The sequence below is a fragment of the Anomaloglossus baeobatrachus genome, chromosome 12 (genome assembly GCF_048569485.1).
Source record: "Anomaloglossus baeobatrachus isolate aAnoBae1 chromosome 12, aAnoBae1.hap1, whole genome shotgun sequence".
Classification (NCBI taxonomy): domain Eukaryota; kingdom Metazoa; phylum Chordata; class Amphibia; order Anura; family Aromobatidae; genus Anomaloglossus; species Anomaloglossus baeobatrachus.
The window spans coordinates 69,442,421-69,462,477 of record NC_134364.1 but is presented as its reverse complement, the minus strand read 5'-3'; the positions used below and the strand labels follow the sequence as shown (position 1 = coordinate 69,462,477).

General features: G+C 39.2%; 1 protein-coding gene across 4 annotated transcripts in view; it reads right to left on the bottom strand.

Moving 5' to 3' along the window:
• Positions 1 to 6,738: 6,738 nt before the first annotated feature.
• Positions 6,739 to 20,057, bottom strand: part of BCL11B (BCL11 transcription factor B) — a 139,542-nt gene continuing 126,223 nt past the window's right edge. For 2 of the 4 annotated variants that reach the window (XM_075330484.1, XM_075330488.1), the window contains exon 3: positions 6,739 to 13,195. In XM_075330484.1, the coding sequence (XP_075186599.1) occupies positions 11,199 to 13,195 (1,997 nt within the window). In that variant the 3' untranslated portion in view covers positions 6,739 to 11,198. The remainder of the gene's footprint in view (positions 13,196 to 20,057) is intronic. The other 2 variants (XM_075330487.1, XM_075330485.1) reach the window with 2 other exon arrangements.

Genomic DNA, 20,057 nt, shown 5'->3' with positions numbered 1-20,057 from the left:
TTACTTTTTTGTCTCTTTAATTTTTTTTTCATAATTATCATATTAAAACCAAGCTAACAAATAGTATTTTTAAATTGCATATAACACACAAAAACCTAATTTAAACAGGTCTTTTTCTGACGATAGCTTCCCTATAATGTACCAATTGGCGAACATGCTACAAGTCAATTTTATTCACTTTTTTTTAGACACCTTTGAGTCTCTGTAGACACTTTTCAAAAGGTTTACCAAATGTGTCAAAGTCCGAAAATACTGCAGATTTATTACAGCCATGCGCCATATTTAAGGCACAAATTAGTGGTCTACGGAGTTCCACCCAAGAGGTGTCGTAAAGAAGCAGAGTCCAGTGTACGATGCTTGCACCATATAGCATTAGTAACTCTGCTCCAGGATGCTGAGACTGGCAGTTTTAGTCAAAATGTCTTCACACCGTTGATCGGAAGCTGCTGGTACCACAGTGACATGTTCGGGGACAAGAATGATTCTCTCCGGTTTAAAGAAGTCAGCAGATTAACGCCATCGAACCAATCTCGTCCAGAATATATTCACACAACGAAAGTGACGCTGACGCCAAACCATACTTAATTAGCAGTTACAAATGAACTTTTCTCGTCTTTTTTTTCCCCTTACACAAACTCAATTATTTGTCAGGGTGTGCGACATTTCATCCACCAGTCGAGCAGTTGAGTTAACATATTTCCTTTTTTTCATTTGCCCAATACATTCGGCGTGTCTTCACACATGTATTAAAATTTCTTTAATCCGGCAATTATGGGATGATCATTTTTAGCAATTTTTGAGCATTATTGGAAAAATTACAAATTTTTGGAAACCTAATACAACAATAGGGAAGTACAAAATCTTCTCCCTTTTGGAACTATTTCTAAAACAAAATGCATAAAAAACTGCATAAAAAAGCCAAAAACTAGAGAGCCTCAGGGCAGACAGCGCATGTACATTTATATTGTAATTTACTCCACTTTTAGGGGAGAACATTTTTATGAATTTGTAGGGAAAGTTTAGCCACGCCCCATCTCGCTTAAGTTCAGCTTTCAAAAAGTTGGAGGAGCTGATCAGGAAAGGTGTAAAAAAAAGCAAAATGTTTGTGCAATTTTGAGTTGTACAAAAATTTTGTGCCATTTTAAGCCATTTTAATTGTAGCAAAATTTGCTTGGATGTTTTTGTTTTAGATCCACTCTTGTCTTTGTCAAGGAATAAAAAGTATCAAAAACTGCCGCAAAAGTAGATAAAAACAGCATAAAAAAACTACCTTTCATATAAATGCCTTTTGGCGCAGTACTTGATGCAATATTTTCACAGCAAAAAAATTTAAAAATGCAAAAATGGTTTCAACCTGATGCGTATCCGATCTAGTATCAACACATGCATATTTTGTGGCAATCTATAATTAATTTTTTAGCCATTTTTTTTAAAACCAAATCCAGGAGGAACCCAAATGTGACAGATGGCAAATATGATTACCTCCAGGTAGTTTCTGATTCATAAAGACTGATGTTTCTTACGCCAGTGTAGGAATAAGATGCACCAAATTCATTAAGAGGAGCAATATCCTTCATGGATTTGCCACATCTTATTCCTGATGTGCACTTTTGTGTGCCTTGGCAGAAACGTAACATTTCTGGCTTAAGAAGCGCCTCCACTTTTGCCAAATTTGACCGGCGAGTATAGCCATTCTCCATTCCAGCTCCTATCCATCTACACCCATTTTGTCAGAACTACTGGAGTGAAAATGCCAAAATTTGCAACATTTTTTAGCAATGCCACACCTGACCCATAGAGGTTTTTCTCTGCCTGAAGCTTAGTCCTGCCTTTGGCTATGAAAAACAATATCAAAAGCGGGAGCAAAAATTGCATCAAAAGCAGGAGCAAAAATTGCATCAAAAGCAGCACCAAAAATTTCATCACAAGTGGCACCAAATACTGCATCAAAAGCAGCATCAAAAATTGCATCAAAAGCAAGAGCAAAAATTGCATCAAAAGCAGGAGCAAAAATTGCATCAAAAGCAAGAGCAAAAATTGCATCAAAAGCAGGAGCAAAAATTGCATCAAAAGCAGGACCAAAAATTGCACCAAAAATTGCATCAAAAGCGACACCAAAAATTGCATCAAAAGCAGCACTAAAAATTGCATCAAAAGCAGGAGCAAAAATTGCAACAACAGCAGCACGAAAAATTGCATCAAAAGCAGGACTAAAAATTGCATCAAAAGCAGCACAAAAATTGCATCCAAACAAGGAGCAAAAATTGCACCAAAAGCAGTAGCAAAAATTGTGTCAAAAGTAGTACCAAAACTTGCATCCAAAGCAGGAGCAAAAATTGCATCATAAGCAGCACCAAAAATTGCATCCAAAGCAGGAGCAAAAATTGCATCAAAAGCAGGACTACAAAATTGGATCAAAAGCAGCACAAAAATTGCATCAAACGAAAAAGCAAATATTGCATCAAAAGCAGGACCAAAATTTGCACCAAAAGCAACACCAAAAATTGTATTAAAAGCAGCACTAAAAATTGCATCGAAAATAGTACTAAAAATTGCATCAAAAGCAGGACTAAAAATTGCATCAAAAGCAGCACAAACATTGCATCCAAAGAAGGAGCAAAAATTGCATCAAAAGCAGCACCAAAAATTGCTTCAAAAGCAATACCAAAACTTGCATCCAAAGCAGGAGCAAAAATTGCATCAAAAGCAGCACCAAAAATTGCATCCAAAGCAGGAGCAAAAATTGCATCAAAAGCAGGACCAAAAATTGCATTAAAAGCATGAGCAAAAATTGCATCAAAAGCAGCACTAAAAATTGCATCAAAAGCAAGACCAAAAATTGCATCAAACGCAGCAAAAATTGCATCAAAAGCAGCACTAAAAGCCACCGCTGTGAACTTAACCTTGGTTTTTTTAAATCAAATATGTCTCACTTAGTTTCTGATATTTTCCAGATTGGTGGCATGTGCCACTTCAGTTTTTCATGTAATTTTTTGTGCTTTTTCTTTTCAATGCAGTTTTTGTTTTCTTACTAATATATATTTTCTTTACATTTTCTATTATTTTGAATCCAATTTTGATCAACAATAAAGTAAAAAAAACGGCCAAAAATAGCATCAAAAAAGGAGTCAAACATCAAAACAGCAGCTGTAAATCAAGACTTTTGTCCCTATATCAGACAGGCTTGAATTCTGACTCTAGATCATGAGACTTTTCATTTATTTGATGCCGGATTGTAGAATTTTTTTGTACCTACATTTTTTGTATTCATGTATTTTTCTTTATTGATGAAGGATGGAGATGACCGAATCTTTTGAAATTTGATTTCGACAGCTTCGACAAATTTTTACAAAAACTGCAAGTGTTCCAATTATCATGAAAAGGCGAGTCTCCTGGGACTGTATCCACCTCCTTTCTAGCTTCTTAATGTAAAAAAACTGCCTTACTGATACTAAAATGACCACAAATTCTATGCTTTGGGTGAAAAATATGTTAACCATGCTTCATTCCCTCAGTACACACAATATTGTCGGTTATAAATGATTTGGTGATGAAATGTATAATTGATGGAGGAAGGTTGGACTAGATGGACCTTTTTTCAACATATGTAACTTAACATATGTAACCTCAACATATGTAACTCCTGTGCTGTCACACACTATGTGTAATGTTTATTCAATGTTTTATAGCTTTCTCTCACTATCTTTTTGGCTACACTCTGACATCCTCTTACTATCTAGACGAATTAGAAATTGGCTGCTGCATTTCCTGGCTAAGCTTTTATACAGCCTATGATATTTTGCTTTTATACAGCCTATGATAATTTTGTTTTGCAGTTCTGAAATTACAAAGAGCACCATTATGACGAGGCTGCTGGCAATACACAAAACTGGTGAACTTGTCTTTTACCATGGGCTGTGATGAAATGCTATTGACCGCTTAAAGGGATACCAGAGAAAACTAAAGGGGGCTTTACACGCTACGATATTGTTAATGTTTTATCGTCGGGGTCACGTCGTGACGCACATCCGGCGTCATTAACGATATCGCAGCGTGCGACACTTATGTGCGACCTAAAACGATCGCAAAAGCGGCCAAAATCGTCCTAAAACAAAAAATCGTTTACCTCTCATTAGCGATGTTGTTCGTCATTCCTGCGGCATCACACATCGCTGTGTGTGACACCGCAGGAGCGAGGAACACCTCCTTACCTGCCTCCACCGGCTATGCGGAAGGAAGGAGGTGGGCGGGATGTTACGTCCTGCTCATCTCCGCCCCTCTGCTTCTATTGGCCGCCTGCCGTGTGACGTCGCTGTGATGCCGAACGACATGCCCCCTTAGAAAGGAGACGTATCGTCGGCCAGAGCGACGTCGCAGGGCAGGTAAGCCATGTGACGGGGAAGCGCGATTTTGTGCCCGACGGGCAGCGATTTGCCCGTGTAGCACAAACGATGAGGGCGGGTACGCACGCTAGCGATATCGGTACCGAAATCGCTAGCGTGTAAAGCCCCCTTAAGAAAAAGCTTGCTAATTGTGGTTGAAAAAATGGAAATTGTAAATGTATCTTAAAAAAATTGGATTTTTGTGCTTGTTGGGTTTTAATTTTGACTTTAGATTAGAAGCTTGGTATGTACCATGTCGGGAAAATAAAAGGGTGATTTGCTGGTTATTAAAAATCGATTTTGGATTTCAAAATATATTAAATATATAGGTCTCTTTTCAACCTATGTAACTATGTAACTCTTGTGCTGTCACACACTATGTGTAATGTTTATTCAGTGTTTTATAGTGTTCTCTCCTTATCTCTTTGGCTTAGCTCTGATGTCCTTTCACTTCTAGACTCATGGCAATTTGGCTGCTGCATTTCCTGGTTAGGCTTTTATACAGCCTATGATATTTTGCTTTTATTCAGCCTATGATAATTTACTTTGCAGTTCTGAAATTACAAAGAGCACCATTATGATGAGTCGGCCAGCAATGCACAAAACTGGCAGACTTGACTTTTACCATGGGCTGTGATTAAACAGTATTGCTCTCTTAAAGGGATGCCAGAGCAAACTAAGAACTTATTGTGCTTGAAAAAAATGGAGATAGTACATGTATCCTAAAAATTTGGATTTTTGTGCTTGTTGGGTTTTAATTATGACTTTAGATTGGAAGTGTGGAACATACGGTAGCATGTTGGGAAAATAAAAGGGGGGTCCACATTTGCCGGTGATTCAAAATCGATTTTGGATTACAAAATATATTGAATATATAGGTCTCTTTTCTACCTTTGTAACTATAAACTTTTGTGCTGTCACATACTATGTATAATGTTTATTCAGTGTTTTATAGCTTTCTCTCCTTAGCTCTTTAGCTTAGCTCTGATGTCCTCTCACTATCCAGACTCATAACTAATTGGTTGCTGCATTTCCTGCCTAAGCTTTTATACAGCCTATGATATTCTCTCTTGATCGGCCAGGCTATACTCATGCGATCTGATATCTGCAAATCATTAAGAAGAAACTGAAATCATGTACGTCTTCTCTGGTTGACAAAGTCTTCTGCAACTTGTAAAATGCAACGTATAAAATGGCCAAATTGTTTCGAATTCACCGGGTTCAGTGGACACACAACATTGGTGGTTAGAAATGATTTAGTGATGAAATGTATAATTGGTGGAGGAAGGTTGAATGTTATGGACTCAGGTCTTTGTTCAACCAATGTAACTCCTGTGCTATCACACACTATGTTTAATGTTTACTCAGTGCTTTATAGCTTTCTCTAACTATCTCTTTACTTACGCTCTGACGTCCTCTCACTATCCAAACTCATTACAAATTGGCTGCTGCATTTCCTGCCTAAGCTTTTATACAGCCTATGATATTCTCACTTGAATGGCTATGCTACAATCATGCGATCTGATAGCAGCAAATCCTTAAGAAGAAGCTGAGATCTGGTTGATGATGTCTTCTGCAATGTGTAAAATGGTCAAATTGCAAATCATTCGAATTCACCGGGTCCAACAGATTCCTAAAATTTTGTGACAAATCCAATTTGCAAAGAATAGATCCGCTCATCTCTAGAATTCACTGAATTGTGCAGGTTTAGACACACATTTTGCTCTGTTGACGAAAAACCACAAGTAACCACAGTATATATGGCTTTGCATGAAAAAATAATAACTGTGCTTCACTCCCTCAGTACACACAACATTGTTGGTTAGAAATGATTTAGTGATGAAATGTAAAATTGGTGGAGGGAGGTTGAACGTTATGGACCTAGGTCTTTCTTCAACCAATGTAACGCCTGTGCTGTCACACACTATGTTTAATGTTTACTCAGTGCTTTATAGCTTTCTCTACCCATGTCTTTACCTACGCTCTGACGTCCTCTCACTATCCAGACTCATTACAATTTGGCTGCTGCATTTCCTGCCTAAGCTTTTATACAGCCTATGATATTCTCACTTGATTGGCTAAGCTATAATCATGCAGTCTGAAGAAGAAACTGAGATCATGTCAGCCTTCTCTGGTTGATGAAGTCTTCTGCAATGTGTAAAATGGCCAAATTGCAATTTGTTCGAATTCACCGGGTCCAGCAGATTCCTAAAATTTTGTGACAAATCCGATTTGCAAAGAATAGATCTGCTCATATCTAGAATTCACTGAATTGTGGGGAATTAATCACACATTTTGTTGACAAAGAACCAATGATAAATATTCGCAGGTGAAGAAAAGAGAAGAGGAAGAAGCATCATTTCGTCAAGTTTAATGTCCAATTTATTTTTCTTTTTTATAACTTGAAAACTGGAACAAGCTTTGTTTCAAACGAGCGTACAAATGAAATGGCTGACACATGCTGAACTCAACAATGAGACAGTACGGTTAAAGAAAGACCATATTCTTGTACAGATAGATAAAGAAACAATAAATATTTCACCTAGCCATGTTGGAAAGACCTCTAGCCGTCCCAACATTTTATCCATAATAAAAAAAAAGTGCTCGTTTTTCAAACAGAGCGCAAATACCAAGCAATAATAAATAGTTTCAAACTTGTAGTAAAAGACAAAAAACCTCCAAAACAACAAAAGCTCATACAATAATAGAAAAAGGTAATAAAAATATTTCGCCTTGCCGTACAAATGCAAACAACTTAACCAACATTTAATTTTGCTTTGCAGTTCTGAAATTACAAAGAGCACCATTATGATGAGGCTGCCGGCAATACACAAAACTGGCGGACTTGTCTTTTTACCATGGGCTGTGATGAAATGCTATTGACCGCTTTTAAAGGGATGCCAGAGAAAACTAAGAAAGAGCTTGCAAATTGTGCTTGAAAAAATGGAGATAGTAAAATTATCCCAAAAATTTGGATTTTTGTGCTTGTTGGGTTTTAATTTCGACTTTAGTTCAAGTGTGGAACGTACCATTTCGGGAAAATTAAAAGGGGTAGCCATATTTTGCTGGTGATTCAAAATCGATTTTGGATTACAAAATATATTGCCAATTTTAGTGTTCCCAAAATTGGGGAAGAATAATCAGAATTTCATCTCAGCCCATCAAACATTCAGGATTTTATTTTATTTTTTTTGTTTGTTTATGGAATGTACAAAAAGGATTGAAAAAGCAAAGCAGATGCTAATGGACTGGCAAGACCTGGGTTCATGTTACGTCCTGTTCTGACAGGGGGATGGCGTGGTTGTGCCTGGACCATATAGCATAATAATACAGTAGGTTTTTTTGTGTTCTCCTTTACCTTAAGTACAACATATAGGGAGAAAAGGATAGGATGTAGGATGGAGCATAAATCTCTATAAGAGGTTTTTTTTCCAGAAAACGTCACAGGTTAACAGTTTGTGGAATGTTCCTGTAATTTTTTATTTTTTTATTTTTTTTTTTAATAAAAAAAAAAAACTATTATTTTACACTGGTAAATCCGTACCAATCATTCAATACCTGCTAAGGCCTTGATACAAGGTCCAGGCACCCTATAGATTGTTACATCCCTGTAGGAACAGTACTTCTTTTTGTAGGCTAATAATGAAAAAAAAAAAAAAATGAACAACTCATATTTACCGGTGAACAAAATATTTAAGTTGTTTTGTTTTTTTTTATTACGAAAGTTGTTAAACAACTCACTAATTTTTTTTTTAATTTTCTGTACAATTACAAAATGTTTGTGTTTTTTTTCATTATTTTATCCTGCCAAATTAAAAAAAAATATAGTATGGCAGCGTTGGTTTTCTTTTTTGTCTTTTTTTTATTTTATTTTTTTTTTTCTTTCAAATTCACTAACAAAAAAAAGTACATTTTTTTTAATCCTTTTAAAAGGACGAGCGTACGAGTTTAAAAAATTACAAGCTCCGGTAAAAATACAGCAAGTGCCTACATCATTTTTGAACCAATCAATATCAATATCCATTCCAGAAGAGAAAAGGGAGAAAAGGGAGAAAAGGGGAAAGGGAAGGGGCAAGAGGAAAGGAGGATAAAATTAAGCACAGTTCAGAAACGTGATTTTTTTTTTCTGCAAAGCAATAACAATATTAAGCACTTTTTTCTACTTACTTTTTCTACATGGTGTAGCAATCACCTTTTTAATTCCCAAATACAAGTTTCTATACAGTTCGAAATAATAATAATAATAATAATAACAATAATAATAATAATAATTAAAAAAAAAATAAAAATAAAAAAAACACCCAAGGCAGGAAAAAAAGTACTAAAACTCAGACTTTACAATACAGTGACAAGAACAATGTTATAGACCCACCATTTAAGTTTTTTTTTACTGCAACTTTTTTTTTTTTTTTCAAGGAAAAAAATTATTTTTTTTCTGGTTTTCTTAAAATGCCCAGGCATTCTCCATTATTATTACAAATACTGGTCCACTTTTACAGTAATCAAGAAATTTTAATATATATAATATATACTAAAACCCCGTCACCAAAAAAAAATAAAAAATTCAAAAATAAACAATATACACATGGCATTTTTTTCTTTTTTTTCTTTTTAAAACCTATTAAGCAAAACCTTGAAAAGAAATGATCGTCCAAACACACATACACACAAATATTTTTTTTTTTTAGCTTTTACCCTTGTACGTATTGAATACTGTAAACGTATTTTAAGACAGAGTGCACTAAATTTACCATTTAAAAAAAAAAAAAAAATAGCAGTTGTTCCTGAATTGTTTTTTGTTTGTTTTTTTCCCATTCAACGATAAACCGGTAAGTTGTGTCATGTTCGTTTTCATTTCAGCAGTAAATAATTTTCCTTTTTTTTTTTTGTTCAAAGCAGCGTCGTCCTGAAAAGAAAAGGTTCAAACTTGTGCTGAGTAAACATCTTCGTTAAGATTGGGGTCTTATGGCATTTATCGAGTCCACACTATCGTCAACCAGATTTTTTTTTTTTAATAAGTAAAATGTGGCTTTTGAATTTTTTTTTTTATTTTTTTTCATTTTTTTTTTTAGAAGAAATGTACTTTTTTTTTCTTGTATTACTATGATAAAAGTGTCCTTTTTTTTGTTTCACAAAAAAAAATTTGCATTTTGTCTCAAGAGACTCACATAGGAAGATCAGTTTTCAAGGCACTCACAAAAAATTCGAATGGCAGTAGACAAACCGTCCAAATAAATTATATATATATTCTTTTTTTTTTTTATAGTGCCAGCATTGTGAATGCCATGCTTAGCAACGCTGGCACTTAATCTCAGGTGTGTTCCCTTATAGAGTTCAACCCGCCATCGGGTTGCGTAGGAGAAATAGGCTGTAATTTCTTGTTCAGAAGCCATGGAAAACTCAAGTTTTTGCTTTTTTTTTGTTTTTGTTTTTTTTTTTATTTTAAAGTGCGGTCAACAAAATTAAAATGGGTAACCTTTTGATCTCTGCTGTCCTCCTGATGCACGTAAAAGAAAAAAAAGAAAACAAAAATGGAAAAAGGATCTTAAAGGCAGGTGTCATTATCGGAATTTTTTTAGCAAATATTTAGAATAAATAAACAAATTCAAATTCAAAATTCAAATTCCACAATATTACAAATAACATAACGGTAATGAACTGCAACGATGACCCTTCAGCCTTTCAGCACTGGGTAGACCTGCAAAACACGGCAGGTGGGTTCAGAGTTTTTAAGAATAACCGTGCATCTCTCTGACATTTGCTGGCTAAAATTGACTCGCAACGCGAAGCCCATGGTGTTGCAAAATGCGAAGCCCATGGAGTCGGGAGGTTGCGAACCACTTAAAAGCAGCAAAAAATAAATTTGGATGTGAAGCAGATTTGCTCAGATTTCCATATGGGACACTTTGCCTCTGACAAAATTTTCCCACTTATGTTAAAAGTTGGGACTATTTTTTTTTTTTTGAAAAATTTTTGAGGTGTGCCCCCAAGACTCCTAAAGTTTAGGTTGCATTTTAACTGTTGCGTATGAGATCCTACCATGCAATTAAAAAAAAATAAAAAATTAAGTGCTTAAACATATTTTCAAGATTGTAATCCGCTGCGTAAATCTCGTCCTGACCCCCGTCTTCTAGGAATTGGCCATACAACATAAAAAATCGGTAACAAATGAAATCAAATAGCTGATGGCTTCTTTGCAAGAAATTACAAAAAGTTTTAGCTTAAAATTCCAGAAATGTAGCAGCCCAAAAAAAAAATGATAATTTAAAATACAATTCTCCACTACTAAGACAACGAGGGAGGTTGGAGGGGGTGGGAAAGGGTTAGGGAAAAGGGCCTACTACCGGGAAAGGTGGGAATAACCCTTTTTTTTATTTATTTGTCCTGAAGGGGGCTGAAAAATCATTGTTTCCTTTAAGTTATCAGTCCCCGCAGGACAAGAGGGTTTTTCATTTTGTTGTTTTGTTTGTTTTTTGAAAACAAGGATGCGCAATAGCAAAAAAATATATAAAAAATATAGAAAGAAACTTTAAAAAAAAACAGCAAAAAAAAATACCTGCACATGCCAAAAAATGACAAATTAAACCCAAATAAATACAGAAATTATTGCACAGTTAAAAGGCTCCACAATTGTTACTGCCTTATTCAACCCTCAGGTTTAAAAGAACTGCAGACACAGGATATATTTTAAGTGCCACTTTGCGACACCTAACATGTTTACGCTAAGTTATGTTTAAGGAGGCAAGTAAGGTCGGCTTTCTCAGTTGGCAATAGTTAAATCTGTACAAATTAAATGAATTAACCCATATAGGGGCCTTAGCTTCTTTCTGCCTGCTCAATTTTCACGTCATTTGTCAGCAAGTGTTCTCCGTGCCACTTTTTCATATGTTTTTCCAGGGTGCTGTAAACGCTGAAGGGCATCTGGCAAATGTCACAGCGGTACACCTCCTTACCTATCTGGCCATGTGTTTTCATGTGGCGCGTCAGCTTGCTGCTCTGTGCACATGCATAGTTGCAGAGCTCACATTTGTAAGGCCGTTCCCCAGTGTGGCTCCGACGGTGGACTGTGAGGTTGCTGCAGTTCTTAAATACTTTGCCACAGAACTCGCACGTATCGCTCCTTCTCCCTTCTTTCGAGCTGGGTCGGCCAGGGCCTGGTCCACCTATGTGAGGGGTGCTGCCCCCGCTCGCTGTTCCACTCCGCCCTGAGAGACCCCCGTCCAGCATATCACCTGGTGGAGTGGAGAACCGCAGGCTTCCGTTTTCTGAAGAGTGTTCAGAAGACGTTGCAAAAGGGGATTGTCGAGAGTCTGTGAATCCAAGAAATGGATCCTTCATGAAGTGCCGTGATGCTGCATATCCAACCAGCCACTGTGAGTAAACGTTTTCTGAAGGGATTATCGTTGCTGGTGGTAAGTCCAAGTCTTTCTCAATTTTTATCCTTTTCGATGAGTTATTGAGACCACTGCCAGAGATGGGCATTGGTTTTCGAGGGAGCAAGCCTGGAAAGGGTTCACCTGAGCCAAAATTTCTACCATTGATCGTCCCTTCTTCGTTTCGAATGATTTCTCTCTCTACTATATCTTCATCACCTGGAATTCGCCGACAAAGGTCTCGTGGATCAGAGCGTTTCATGAAGTGACTTCTCTTTTGCTTGTCATTGAGCATGTCACTATATTGCTGCATGCTTGCCAAGTTTACGTTTTCCATCACTTTACCTAAGACGAGGGACTTCTCGTCGTGCATTGGCTTTCCACCGTTTTCACGATTACGACTCATTTCTGAGTCCATGCTAAAACTTGATTCTGGTCTGCTCTCATTTTCCAGTTCCTCCTCCTCTTCTTCTTCCTCTTCTTCTTCTTCTTCATTGTCATGGCCTAATGAACGATCACTTTCATTTCTAAAATCTGTCTCGTTGGATTTCCCACCTTCTCCCGTTAATTCGCTAGTGCCTGGCTCTGGTGAACTTGTATTCGATAGTCCATCATCTGACCTGCCAGTCATTGAACCAGCTTTGTGCATATGCGTTTTCATGTGGCGTTTTAATTTGCTTGCCTGCGAGCAAGCGTGATCGCACAATTGACACTTGTAAGGTTTTTCCCCCGTGTGACTACGTCGGTGAACTATAAGATTGCTCTGGAACTTAAAAGTCTTCCCACAGAACTCGCAGGATTTACTCTTGGCCTGGGTTTGTGGTGGTGTCGTACTGCTTGGGGGCATCGGTGGCAATGGTGGTGTACTCATAAAAGGGGATTTAGGACTTGGCTGGAAGGGATTTAGCAGGCGATGCATAGGATTGCCACGGTTCGGAGATACTGGAGGAGGAGTGGAGTTATTTCCTGCCAGTTCTCGTAGCCTTCGAGAAAAATCCATTGCTGGAGATTCAATTGCCATTGGATTTAAACGCATTACTCTGTCAAAGGCACTGGGATGCTGGGCAACTAACCCCATTTCTTCGGCACTAAGGCGGTGAGGGTCCAGATGATGGCGAGGGGGTGGGCTGAAGAGTGGTGGCGTGTTTGGGAGCCGAGCCTCAGCAAAGCCTGGATGATCACGTAGGATGGGTCCAGTCATTCGCAAAAGATTAAAGGGATTACTGTCTCCAAGAAAGTTCATCAGGGGCGATGGTGCAACAGTCTCCGGTCCCAGAGGAGGAGGGATAGTGATTCGGGGAGTAAGGGAACTGCTAGTTGGACTGGTCTCCAGGTAGATGCGAAATCCATGTGTGTTTTGAGCATGTTGAAGCAGAAACCAGGCGCTGTTGAAAGGCTGCTTACATGTTGTGCAAATATAGCTTGAAGGCTCATCTTTACCTAAAATGGAAAGAGAAAAAAAAACATTCAAATGATGGACTCTATTTTTTTTTTATTAAAAATTACATTTTTAAATAAAAGTTGCAATCTTTTTCTTACATTCTCTACCTTTTCATACCAACTCCTAAGCCATTTCTCGATCATGACATCTAATGAATGTCCTGGAACACTCGGCTCATTATCGCTTCTGTGCAAATTTACAGACTGCAGTTCAATATACAACACAGTAATGAATATTTGCTAATATACTTGTATTACACTCTTATCAGCATGGCAGGCTAATGAATAAGTGCATAGAAAAACAATACCTAATCAATAAGTTCTTCAAAAAATACTTCACCGAAACGCGTTGGTATTGATTTTGTAATACACTGCAAATGGGCGGCTATAACAGTGTAGTTGTGTTGAGTATGACATTAAGGCTTATCTATTACTAAATGTCTACACATATCGCTTGATTTGGATGAGATCGCTCATGAGTACAATGATTTTGAATTCGGAATGCCTTACGAGTTATGAAAGCTCTTCCCAAATAACCCTGATATAAAGGTCTAAAGGTCTCCATATTCATTAGACCCTACGATATTGGCTGGATGGCCAATCATCTACTATTTGTGTGGACCTTTTCGACTCTTTCCTAATGTATGATGGATGAATTTAGGCAAGTGATCTTTTTTTATGTCCCTGAAGATAAACTGCCCCCAGAGGAGTCTCTCATAGAAGACACAAAATCACTCGGTTGAACCAAATATTCATATGTATGGCGGAGTCAGGAGAGAAAGCTGTGAGATAAACATTTTTTTGCCATCTATCTTATATCTATGGCGATCTAAACATGTGATAACTAAAATATGTCTATTAATTTAGAAGATAAGAAATGATGGGGCCATCCTCAATGGAGAGATGTTGTGCAAAAAGGACATGGTGCTTGTAAAAGTAATTTCTGTTTTGCAAAATCCATAGAATATGGAGTGACCAGTTGACTGCTGTTGTGTAAGACAGGTCTCCTCACTCATCCATGATGGCTAATGTTTCAATAAAGGAGGATTGGCTCACTTGTGTATGGCCAACTTAATGGCTAGTTCTATGGTCAATGTGTCATGCTAGGTACGGAGAAGTACCAATCAAAGGGAAGAGAAAAGAAAGCCTGTGTCTAAGGAAGGGGGAGATGGTGACCACTGCCCAAACCTACTGCTAGGCCCTGGCTTCCCTCACCACCTTAGAAAGGTTCCGCACCTATGCACCAAGCCAGATACCTGACCCTGGCTGACCCTAAAATAGGCCGTAGGTAGGGAACGGATTGGGATGAGCGCTTAGTCAACCCCACAGGAATAACACACAGGGGAAAGTAAATAAATAACTTATCTCCAGATGACTCAGGGAGAGGAACTGCAACAATATCAAAGTTTCTATAGATAAATACAAGCCGACTACTTGCACTGAAGACTTGTTAGGCTATGTGTCCACGGTAGAATGTACCTGCGGATTTTTCTGCCTGAAAATCCGCGACTTTCGCGGCAAATCCGCACCCGCGGATTTGCCGCGGATTTGCCGTGGATTTACCGCGGATTTTGATGCGGATTTTTTTTTTTCCCCCATTCAAAACCAAAAATCCGCACCAAATCTGCACCAAACAATTGACATGCTGCAGATTTTTCCGGATCAAAATCCGCGGCAAATCCGCAGCGGAAAAATCCGCAGCATGGACACAGCATTTCCAAAATGCCATTGAAATGGCTTGGAAGTGCCGCTGCTGCAGATTTTCGGGAAATCCGCGGCAAATCCGCGGCAAATCCGCGGCAAAATCCGCGGTAAATCCGCAGCGTGGGCACATAGCCTTAAGGGTATTAGACCTATCGCCTGCACAGAGTAACAGGGAATGAGGTTATTTAAAGACACAAAGGGAAGTGCTGAAGATTAACAACTTAAAAGGTGAAGAAATCTGCCAAGTTCTAAAGAGAAAGGGATAAACCCCAAATAAGAAAAAAGGAAAAGTCAGAGAACACCTTGTGTAGCCAAATGCCGTGACCTTCTACAGGATGGTCTGTCAAGCGTGACACAACTGTGACACAATGGCTCTGGACACCATCAACGACAACCTAAGTTTGTTGGATATATTTTTACTTATGGCTACAAAAGTTCTTATTTTTGGTCAAGTCAACTAGTTCAATTGTTTTTTGGAGAGGTCTTTGACTTCTAAAGTCTACACTGCTTGCCCATCATCAAATCTGAATCTATTCACAGGGTGATGACCAACCAATGTAGGAAAGGTTTTGATAGTCTATCAAAGAACAAACAAACAAAAAATCTATATCCCATCCATTATGTAACACATTTAAAGAAATCTAAGAGGTAAAATTTCAATTCGACCTGCCACAAAACATGCAGCTCTCCACATGTAGAAGTGATAGGTCACTCTTATGTTCTCATCCTGCATGATCTTGTTGGACGCCCAAGGACTTGTAAGAACACTGTCAAATACCTTTTAGGTAAATGGAGACGGGAGAAGCTGGATTTTTTGAACCCCCAGTTATATCTTCTGTGATTTTGTGCCTCTAGAGTTTTATTAGGCTTTATGGTGAGGTCATCGCTCAGAGAGTCTGCATTTTTTATAGCAAAGTGAACATTTAGTAGACAGAGAACTTGTGTCTACTTGACAAGTTCTATTCAGGTAAACCTGGATTACTGAGGCTATTTAATTCAAGTGAACTGGTCGTTTTAAATGGCAGGCTTGCACACAATCACTTGCTGGGACTTGCTAACAAGAATTTGACCTCTTTTACCTGATGTATTCTGATCATATAACTCATAAGCCCTGCAAGTACAAAAAGGCAAAAAGAACTTTAAAAAAGTATAATCTATTTTCTCAGTATATATAAATAAAAAATAAAAAACTAGGTACATTTTTTTACATCTTTCTTGCAGCATCCCCGGAACCGAAGGAGGGTGAGTAAAGGCCGCTTTACACGCTGCAACATCGCTAGCATCGGCTAGCGATGCCGCGTGCGGTAGCACCCACCCCCGTCGGTGGCACGATATGTGGTGATAGCTGCCGTAGCGAACATTATCGCTACGGCAGCGTCACACGCACATACCTGCTCTGCGACGTCGCTGTGACTGGCGAATGTCACTGTGACGTTCAGCGTCACAGTGACATCACAGCAGCGTCACTGAACCGCCGCCCAATAGAAAAGAAGGGGCGGAGATGTGCGGCCGGAACATGCCGTCCACCTCTTTCCTTCCTCCTTTTCCGGTGGACGCAGGTAAGGAGATGTTTGTTGTTCCAGCGGCGTCACACACAGCAATGTGTGCTGCCGCAGGAACGACAAGCAACATCGTTACTGCAGTAGCAACAATAATTGGGAAGAGGGGGGCATGTCACCGATGAGCGATTTTGAACGTTTTTGCGACGATTCAAAAACGCTCATAGGTGTTACACACAATGACATCGCTAAAGCGGCCGGATGTGCGTCACAAATTCTGTGACCCCAACGAGATCACTTTAGCGATCTCGTAGTGTGTAAAGCCACCTTTAAGGCTCAGTTTGCTTGTTTTTTAAACAAACTTCAGCCAGGGAAGAGGGGTTTCCAAAATCTGAAAACCCATTTAACTAAGTCTTATTGTGTGCAAACTGCCACTAGCAATAACCAAGTGTTAGGCTGTGTTCAAATGTTGCGACCACAATGTATTTTTTTTTTTCCGCAACGTCAGCAACAATATATAGTTCTCCTGCAATCTTACAAAATCGCTGCAAAAATGTTGCGGCAAAAAACACAACACAGCCGAAGGCCAAGACGGGCAGACAGCCATTTACAAGCTATAGTTAAGAAGGTCATATACAACAATCAAAAGGGGATGGAATTAGGACAAGGAGAAAAATTCAGATCCAGATTTGGCCTCGCTCTAAATAATTGCAGGACAGTACAGATAAAATGTAAAGAAATGTTATATGACAGTAGATATTACTCTGAAACACCAAATAAACTCAAGCTAATGGATCTACTTATCCCCATGAGGTGCAACTGAGGTCATCCTCCAACTACTGTAAGATATTAATTATCATAATGGGAAAGTAGCAGAGCTGTATGGAGAAGACAGATTGTGACTAGAAGATTATACTTGGGGAGGTAGCAGAAGATTAAGTCAGATGTATGGAGAGGACAAGTTGTGGAGAGAAAAATATGTTTGGGGAGGGAGCAGAAGATTAGATCAGATATATGGAGAGGACAAGTTGTGGACATAAGAGTATGTTTGGGGATGTAGTAGAAGATTAGGCCAAATGTATTGAGAGGACAAGTTGTATACAGAAGATTATATTTGGGGAGGTAGCAGAAGATTAGGCCAGATATCCCGAGAGGACAAGTTGTGGACAGAAGATTATATTTGGGGAGGTAGCAGAAGATTAGGCCAGAAATATCGATAGGCTAAGTTGTGGACAGAAGATTAAGTTTGGGGAAGCAGCAAAAGATTAGGTCAGGTATATATCTAGAGGACAAGTTGTGGACAGAAGATTATATTTGGGGAGGTAGCAGAAGATTAGGCCAGATATCCCGAGAGGACAAGTTGTGGACAGAAGATTATGTTTGGGGAAGCAGCAGAAGATTAAGGTAGAAATATCGTGAGGACAAGTTGTGGACAGAAGATTATGTTTGGAGAGGTAGCAGATTAGGTCATAGATGCATGGAGAAGCCAGGTTGTGGACAGAAGATTATGTTTGGGGAAGTAGCAGAAGATTAGGTCAGCTGTATGGAGAGGACAAGTTGTGGGCAGAAGATTAAGTTTGGGAAAGTAGCAGAAGAGTAGATCAGATATATCGAGAGGACAGTTTTTGTACAGCAGATTATGTTTGGGGAGATAGAAGATTAAGTCAAAGATGTATTCAGAGTACAGTCTGTGGATAGGAGATATTTAGGGAAGTAGCAGAAGATTAGGTCAGAGATGTATGTCGGGTCGGGTTGTGGACAGGAGATTATGTTTGGACAAAGAAGATGAAAAATAAGTCAGACATGTATGGAGAGGACAGGTTGTGGACAGGAGATTGTTTGAGCAGGTAGCAAAAGATTAGGTCAGAGATACATATAGGGAACAGGTTGTAGACTGCAGATTCCATGTGTGGAGGTTGTAGAAGATTGGGACATATGTATGGAGAGGATAAGTTGTGGACAGAAGACTATGTTTGGGGAGGTAGCTGAAGATTAGGTCACATATGTATGGAGAGGACAGGTTGGGGGTAGGAAATTATGTTTGCCAAAGTAGCAAAATATTAGTGCAGAAATACATGTAGGATACAGGTTGTGGACTGGAGTTTCCTTGTGGGAAGGCAGCGGAAGTTTAAATCAGAGATTACAGACTAGGTCAGCCTTAAGGAAGAATAGTAATGATGGGAAAGGTACGGTAGATAACCAGAAATCAGAGTTAAGTTTAGGAAGAAAATGACAAAGGTGTGTGCTACCATTTTTGTTGACTTAAAGTTCGGGAAAGCACAGGTACAAAAAATGATATTAACTGAAGGTGGTGAGTGGTGGTAAGGTCTTCGATGTGAGATCTGAATGACAGGGCAGAATCAAAGGTCACCATGATGCAGCAGACTAGATATAACTAGTGGAGGGTTCAGTAAGATGGGAGGAATATTAATGGCCTGCCCATTTTTGTTTCTCTGATTTATCAAATACAGCAAATCACATGACTTGGTTAGAATTATAGGTTATGAGAATATACAAAACAGTTTGTACGTTGCTCTCTGTAGGAAAACATGCACACCAGTGAAAACGTCCCTTGTTAGAGCCCTGCAGCACTGGTGGAATCAATTAACCATAGGATGTATTCAGGACATGTTGGTTTCTCACCCTTAAGAATAACATCTATGAGAAATTGTGACTGAATTTCTATGCAATTGTAAATTATAGAGTGTAACCTATTTTGAAGCTATTTTTGACGAGCCTGTGGTTTAGCCACCACTGGTTTGGTTGTCACTGCATGTTTCTGAAGTTTATGAAGAACTTCTATGATGATAAGTCTTTCATGGTCTTCTCTTCAAAAGCTGGGAGTAATCTGTGGAGCATCAAAACAGTGGATGAGGATGGACCTATAATGGCAAGGAATAATCAGTAGGGTATCAAAAGATTGGATGAGGATGGACATTCAAACACTGGGAGTGATCTGTAGTGTATTGAAAGATTGGATGAGGATGGACCTACAAAGACTAAGGGGCACTTTGCACACTACGACATCGCAAGCCGATGCTGCGATGCCGAGCGCGATAGTCCCCGCCCCCGTCGCAGCTGCGATATCATTGTGATAGCTGCCGTAGCGAACATTATTGCTACGGCTGCTTCACATACACTCACCTGCCGTGCGACGTCGCTCTGGCCGGCGAACCGCCTCCTTATTAAGGGGGTAGTTTGTGCGGCGTCACTGCGACATCACACGGCAGGCGGCCAATAGGAGCGGAGGGGCGGAGATGAGCGGGATGTAAACATCCCGCCCACCTACTTCCTTCCGCGTTGCAGCCGGGACGCAGGTAGGAGATGTTCCTCGCTCCTGCGACTTCACACACTGCGATGTGTGCTGCCGCAGGAGCGAGGAACAACATCAGACCGTCGCGTCAGCGTAATTATGGAATTCGCCGACGCTACACCGATGATACGATTACGACGCTTTTGCGCTCGTTAATCGTATCATCTAGGATTTACACACTACGATGTCGAGAGCGACGCAGGAAGTGCGTCACTTTCGACATGACCCCACCGACATCGCACCTGCGATGTCGTAGTGTGCAAAGTACCCCTAAGAGTTTTACAAAGGGAGTTGAACATTTGGATGAGGATCGACGTACAAAGATGAGAAGTGATCTATATTATGT